Source organism: Vombatus ursinus, unplaced genomic scaffold, assembly GCF_900497805.2.
Source record: "Vombatus ursinus unplaced genomic scaffold, bare-nosed wombat genome assembly UNPS02014460.1, whole genome shotgun sequence".
In the NCBI taxonomy this organism is placed as follows: domain Eukaryota; kingdom Metazoa; phylum Chordata; class Mammalia; order Diprotodontia; family Vombatidae; genus Vombatus; species Vombatus ursinus.
In genome coordinates, this window is record NW_020954238.1 from 450,638 (window position 1) to 458,641 (window position 8,004).

The 8,004-nt window shown below is 37.2% G+C and overlaps 1 protein-coding gene across 1 annotated transcript; it reads left to right on the forward strand.

Moving 5' to 3' along the window:
• The first annotated feature begins 1,552 nt into the window (after window positions 1-1,552).
• On the forward strand, window positions 1,553-2,494 carry LOC114042447 (olfactory receptor 14C36-like). Its single transcript, XM_027861136.1, has one exon. The coding sequence runs from the start codon at window positions 1,553-1,555 to the stop codon at window positions 2,492-2,494; it is 942 nt and encodes a 313-aa protein (XP_027716937.1).
• Window positions 2,495-8,004: the final 5,510 nt, after the last annotated feature.

Below are 8,004 nucleotides of genomic sequence, written 5' to 3' on the forward strand. Positions count from 1 at the left end.
GCCACCATGTACAAACAATGTATAGAGGATAAATTGGGTATAGTCTCATAGGGAAGGCAATAAGATTATGAAGATCTGCTTGCAGATGACGGGATTTTCACTGAGACTTGAAGGAAGCCAGAGAAACCAGGAGGCAGAGATGAGGAGTGAGAGTGGGCTGGATGGTGGACAGTCAGTGAAAATGCCAGAAATTGGGAGATGGAGTGTCTTGTTCGAGGATCAGCAAGGAGGCCAGTGTCACTAGATTATGAGCACAGGGTAGGGAGGGGAAGGAAGTTATAAGAAGACTGTGAGGGTGGCAGAAGAAGGTTATGAAGGGCTTGGAACACCAAACACAGGATTTTATATTTGATGCTGGAGCATCAGCTTATGTAGGTCTTATAGGACTTGAGGACTTGACTGCAAGGAAAGCAGTTTGAATTTTCTTCAGGAAGCAATAGGAGCCATTGGACATCTTGGAGCAGAGAAATAACATGATCCTAAATTATTATATTAAAGTCAGTGAACCAATCAATGTTTTCTATTTCACCGAGAACACAAGAACTAATAAACTTAAAGTGTTAGATTTATAAACATAAATCTCTGTGTGTATGTATATATATATACATATGCGCATTATCTGTGAATGCATATACTTACATATATACATCTACATATATGTAGACATATATACATATATGTACGCACATGGGTATATCTACTGACAAATAACACATGTTTATATAGAAATATACACAAAATAATATTTAGTATCTACATAGGAAAGAACTCACTAGGCACAGACGGTAGCTTAGCAAAGCGAAAGGTTTCTGGAGGAGGTTATAGCATCACATTCCTTGGTTATATTTTGAAATAGCATGTCGGGTGATCATCTCTCCTCTATGGATTAGTACAAAAAAAAGGTGTACATACCACACGACATCTGGACATGCTTTTTAGCCTTTCTATACTATATTGCCCAGACCAGAGGATTTAAATTCAAAGCCGAGCAAGATGATAAAATTTGTAACTTTGAGACATGTTCTTTGAAAGATCTGATAAATTGAGATTACATGTAGAAATACTAGAAGTTTTTTTTTAAATAAAAAAGTTTCCTAAGTCATAGATGACTTCTGATCCAAATCAGTGGATGGATTATCCATAATGATGAATTAAATCATAGCTACTCGATGCATTATATGAAAAAAGGAAGCCAATGTAGGCTCATTGAAAACATTACTTTGCTCTTTAAGCATCCAACATAGGAACAGAGAAAGGCACTGGTCCTATAATTTCATTGGTATATGGAACTTCCTGGTGAAGACATTTCCTTTACCAATATAGGTCCACAGTGTCTGAAATTTTTAGAGAGTTTCTTAGAGTAATAAGAGGTTAACTGACTTGTCCAAGGTCACACAATGAATGTGTGTTAGAGGCCTTGTTGCATGTAAAGTTGACATAGTATGGATAATAATGGCATGATTTCTTCTGGGCTTTGGAGATAATATGTCTTTCAGAATTGCTTATTGATTTCTCCCTTATTTTCTAGGTCACTGTATGAAAGATTTTGAAAATGTCTAATTTGACCATTTTCACTGAATTCCTCCTCATGGGGTTTTCTGACATTCGAGAACTTCAGATCATGTACGCTTTACTTTTCTTACTCATTTACTTGGCAACCCTGATGGGAAATCTCCTAATTGTTGTAGTCACTACTCTTGACAGGAGCCTCCACACTCCCATGTACTTCTTCCTTAGGATTCTGTCCATTGTAGATGCCTGTTACATATCAGTCACAGTCCCCAAGGCATCTGTTAACTCCCTAGTGAGCAACAGGGCTATCTCCATCACTGGATGTGCAGCCCAGGTGTTTCTAGTGCTATTCCTTGCATATGTTGAGTTCACTTTACTCACAGTCATGGCTCGTGATCGCTATGTTGCCTTATGCCACCCACTCCACTATCCAATGACCATGAATCCTCAGGTCTGTATGCAGTTGACATTAGCATGCTTGCTCACTGGCCTCCTCTATGCAGGTTTCAATACTGGTTACACATTTCGATTGCCTTTCTGCCAATCCAATGAGATCCACCAGTTCTTCTGTGACATCCCCTCTTTACTCACACTCTCTTGTGCAGAGACTTTCAGTAATAAGATATGCATAGGAGCCTCTGTTCTGGGGGTTGGGGCTGGCTGCTTTGCCTTCATCACTGCCTCTTACGTTCATATATTCTCTGCTGTGTTCAAGTTTCCAGTGAAAGCAGACCAAAGAAAAGCCTTCTCTACTTGTGTACCTCACATCATTGTGGTTTCTTTGTTTGTTGTTTCTGGCTTTTATGTATACTTACAACCATCTTCACATTCTGGATCCATTAAAGATTTAGTCCTTTCAGTGGCCTACTCTATAATCCCTCCTTTCCTGAACCCCATTATATATAGTCTGCGAAATAAGCAGATAAAAGAGGCAGTGAGAATAGTAATGAAGAGAAAACTTTTTTACAGCAATGTAGCATAAACGATAGTTTTTTACCCATATCATTGTTGCACATAATTCATCTACAAATAATGTTAGTGGTCTTTCGGGAAAGAAGCAACAGTAGGTCCATAAGTGCATGGCTCTGTGTAGACCCTATTTAGGACAGCAGACTGCTAGGATGTGTTCTCTTCCCCCTCTCCCTCCCACCTGGAGGCTTCCAGCAATTCTTACCTCCTCATCTGAATGCATTCAGACAGGAAATAAAGCAAGGTATCACTTAGGCCAGTCAATTTGAATGCATGTGACATTCTGACTAGTCCCAAATCATTTTCTTCACCATGAAGCAAGCAAACAGAAAACAGTGATAGATTAACTGTGCATGCCCTACAGTGAATGGGAAATCCTTCCACCCCACATCATCAGGGACTTCCAGTAACTGTCCGCCCAAGCCTCCCCACATGGGTTGGCAGGAGGTGGAGCATTCTACACATGGAGTTAGGCACATAACACTTACTAGCTGCCTGACCCTGGGCAACTCACTTAACCCTGTTTGCCATATTAAAAATAAAAACAAAAACAAAAACAAAAATACATATGGAGTTGCCATTAGCCAGTACCCCATTACAGAAACGAAGCCTAAATGAAATGATTCCAGGATGCTTGGATGAGAAAACTTAGTGATAGGAAGTTTTGGATATAAACATCATCTCATCCAATCTCCTCATTTTATAGAGGAGAAAGTGAAAGCTAAAATGGTAAAGAGATTTGTTTGTGGTCACACGCACATAACAAGTTAACAGAACCAGTTCATCTGATTGTGGATTTCATCCCTCTTCTCAACCCCATCCTCTCTTGATTTGTGAAATTTCATAATGAAAAAAGAGAATGTTGAAATGGAAAATGGTGGTGAAAAGAGGGGCATAAACAAGTCAATGACCAACTTAATAACAATCCTAACTATTGCATAATGTACTGAGAAAAAATGTACAGATAATTCCTACGTTTTAAATGTATGTAAGGCTTCTCTTTGACTTAGTGTGTGAACAATTTTTTGAGCATTTTATGTAAACTCGCAAGACTGTATTTAGGGTATGCAAAGCCCTGGACAAACAAATAAACAAGTGAATGAAGATAAACTACATACATATATGTGCATGTGTGTGTGTCTATATAAGCAATTTCATAATCAAAATTCTGTCTATATAAGCAATTTCATTAAAAATATATTACAAAATTTTGTGGAACCATGTGAAGTATAATGATTTATCAGTGAAGATTTAGAATAATTGTATCACCTCATATACCTTGTCATAAGAACTATTGTGATTTAAAACAATTTACATAACCAAAATGGTTTATTACATTTGACTTAGTACATGACCACTCATGTTCAAATTGCATTCAGCATGGGAAGCACTGAAGGTTGAAGATCAAATTGCCCCACCTACCCTCACAAATATTTATATCATTGTTATACATGTGAACTTGCAATTCTGTTATTACTAATATTATCATCCAATAACAATGTATTGGCAGGTAATATTGTGCTTTCAAGTGCCTCGTGACAGAACAAAAAACAATGTTATTTGATGAAAATGTGGAGCAAATAGAACAATTCAAGCGAATGTGGAGCATTTTTGGATCTCTTCACCATAAGGGGATCCTGCATTATTGACAACTGTGATTATCACATCTCAATAGTCAGTAAACATTTATTAAATGCCTACTATGTTCCAGGCACTGTGCTAAATGCTGGTGATAGAAATACAAAAGAAAGAAAGTAGGAAAGAAAGAAAGAAGAAAGGGAGGAAGGAAGGAAAGAAAGGAATGAAGAAAGATATCCCTTGACCTTAAGTAGTTTACATTCTAATCAAGTAAGACAAGCTACAAAAGGAAACCAAAAGCTAGGAGTGGAGGAAGGTATCTGAGGCAGGGGCATGGTGGACAAGTCAGAGGTGTACCAGAGTAGTGTAGCCATGTAAAAATGAGACATTCAGAGTTGAGCTCCCCCCTTAAAGGGAGGTTTGGGGCTTCATGGCTACATCCTTCAATCAAAGGGGTAGAGGTAGTGATGAGGTAGAGTAACAAGGCTGATGGAATCTTGCAGGATGATGAGGTTTTCCCCAAAATCAAATTCCTAGGGCATGGCAGAGAAGTCAAAGATGTCTCAGAGTAGTGCAGCTAGGTGAGAAATGGGGAGATATTTCTAATCCAGAACAAATAACTGGGTGTATTCAGACATTCCCATATCCCATACAAATAAGGCAACACTCGCTGGCTTAATTTAGGTATAGTCTAATGTTTACATATCCTGTACAATGCTTCCCATTCAAATAAGGTGACAGTTGGTTAGTTGCACAGGTCATTCATAAATTATTTAATTTTATTTTAAATATTTCATACTAGTTGTAATTTTTCTGCATATCATGAGTGGGGTCCTCAAAAGCAAAGAGTCCCTGGAAACACGCAGCCTTGGAAGGGGCCTTGCTTGCCAAGGTCTAAGAGTGGTACTGGTGGTTGTATTTCATATCTCACTGACATGCAGTAACTCTGGTAGCATACTGCTCTTCACAAAAATGGATTTTTGCTTCCATGGACTGCTCAGGCCTTTTACAATTTCTTGAAGACCGTCCAGCACACTGTTCTCCTGCTGAACTCTAAATCCAATTCATTGTCTACGTACTGTCTGTACAAGATAGAAACATACTGATAAACAAGCCATATATGTTGTCCATAGACACAAATGCTATAATCTAGGCAATAGATATTTTTCATCCATCTGATACATCCTGTGTGGATGGCAATGCTCTTTTGAGCAGTTGCAGATCTCTTCTAGGAGGCTTAGCTAATCAATATAATGACATCTGTAAACAGGAGCATCTGGATGAATTTACCTAAATTGCATTGAGAGAAAGAGTAAAGACATATGCAAATATAGCTAAGATCAATACTCTCACATGGATCAGTAAAATATACACAAAAATTGTTTTGGAGTTTTTCACTGCACTAGCACTGTACTCAGGCAAAGGCTTTTCCATAATCAGAAATACAACTGGGAGATTTTCTGTTATCTACATCTCTCAGGGAATCATGAACTGGTAAGGTTTTGTCCCATTATTAGCATTGCCCACAAAAACCTGTGGATGGCTAATTCATACCCTTTTTCAGGATGCTTTTCACGTAGAGCTGGTTTTTCTTTTAAAAAAGAAAGAAAACCCAATCACTAATATAAAAAATGAAAAGGGTGAATGCAACACCAAGAAAGAAGAAAATAAAGCAACTGTTAGGTGTTATTTTGCCCAATTATATTCCAGTAAAACTGTTAATTTAAGTGAAATAGATAAATATTTACAGAAATATAAATTGCCCAGATTAACAGAAGAGGAAATGGCATACTTACATAATTGTATCTTAGAAAAAGAAATTGAAAAAGCCATAAATCAGCTCTCCAAAAATGCATTGTCGATGGAGTTGTGAACTGGTCCAAACATTCTGGATAAAAATTTGGAACTATCCCTAAAGGGAATATAAAGTTGTTTTCCCTTTGATCCAGCAATACAACTATTAGAACTATATCCCAAAGAGATCAAGGAAGAGGGAAAATTCTGTATTAGTATAAAAATATTTATATCAACTTTTTTGTGTTGGCAAAGAATTCTAAATTGAGGGGATGCCCATCAATTGGGGAACAGCTGAATAACTGCAGTATATAATTATGATGGAATACTATTGTGCTATAAGAAATGACAAACAGGATGGTTTCAGAACCATCTGAGAAGAAGTTACATGAACTGAAAAAATTTATATGCAAAGTGAGTAGAACCAGGAGAATATCTGTATACAGTAACAGCAATATTGTAGCATTGATCAACTGCAAAAGACTTAGTTACCCTAATCAAGACAATGATCTAAGACAATTGAAAGGACCCATGATGAAAACGGCTATCCCCAGGGAGAGAACTGCTGAACTCTGAGTGCAGATTGAAGCAGATTTTTTCCCTTTCTTTACTTTTCTTGTTTTGTGTATGCATGTTTTCTTTTGCCACATTTTTACATGAAAGTAAATTGCATGACTTCACATGTATAATTGATATGATATTGGCCTGCTCCAAGGGGTGGAGAGAATTTGAAACTCAAAAATTTTAAAAATATTTTTATGTCTAACTGGGAAATATTTAATGAAATAAAATGTATTAAAATACAAGTAGAAAATGATTAGTAAAACAAATAAAAATACAATTCAACAGAAAAAAATAAGATAGTAGATCCACATCAACACAATAAAAATGCCAACACTAATTAAACTAACCTATACATAACTGAAATATGAATCAATATTTTTAAATTTTACTTTAAAGAAATGTGTACATAAATAGTAAGATTCATTTGGAGAAAATAAAAATGATCATTTTTGGGAAAAAAGTGAATAAAATAATTACTAAGGATTTCTAGTATTACCAGATGTCAACCTATGCTATAAATATTCTCATTAAAATGCATAGATTTGCTCAGAGGAAGATATACAAGCCATACATAGCCACATCAAAATTCTAAATCAATATTAATTAAAGAAAGTCAACTTATAGACAGCTCTGAAGTTCTACTTTTTACCCTTCAGATCGGCAAAGTTGACAAAAATGGAGATTGACAAATGCAGGAGGGGTTGTGGGAAATCAGGAACATGACTACACTGTTGGTAGTGCAATAAATCAGTCCAGCAATTCTGGAAAGCATTTTGGCGCAATGCCAAAAAGGTCACTTTTTTTTTTTAGTTAGACAGAGGGGTTAACTTGCCCAGGGTCACACAGCTAGTAAGTGTTATGTGTCTGAGGCCGAGTTTGAATTCAGGTCCTCCTGAATCCAGGGTTGGTGTTCTATCCACTGCACCACCTAGCTGCCCCCAAAAAGTCACTTTGAACCAACAACACCAGTATTAGGCCCATACTCCAAAAGGATAAAAAAGGGGGGCCCATATTACATGGAGGCCAATATGTAAATAAGTATTTGTGGTAGCTCTTTGTCGCAATGAAATGGAAACCAAGGGAATGTCCATCAACCATGCACCATGTAAAATGACAAAGTGACAGAAATATAAAGACTGGAGAAGACTTACATGAACTGATGTAGAGTAAATGAGCAGAACCAGAGAACAATTCGTGCAGTAACAACAACTTTGGGATTAAAACAATTTTGAAAAACTGAAGAATTTTTTTAAACAATTGGGGTTAAGTGACTTTCCCAGGGTCACACAGCTAATAAGTGTCAACTGTTTGGTCTGAGGCCAGATTTGAACTCAGGTCCTCCTGACTTTGGGGCTGGTGCTCTATCCACTGTGCCACCTAGCTGCCCCAAAACTTAAGAATTCTCATCAATACAATGACCAATTACATCTCCAGAGGACCAGTAATGAATGTTCTGTGGTATTCTCTCCTGATGGAGAGGTGTTAGACCCAAGGTGCAGAAAGGACATACGTTTTTGGTCATGTGAAAATTTTGCTTTCCCTGACCACGTTTATTTGTTACAAGAATTGGACTTTTTCTTTTCTGGA

Bases quoted from the DNA above. Each gene is read 5' to 3' on its own strand.
- LOC114042447 (XM_027861136.1), top strand. From the start codon at position 1,553: ATGTCTAATTTGACCATTTTCACTGAATTCCTCCTCATGGGGTTTTCT.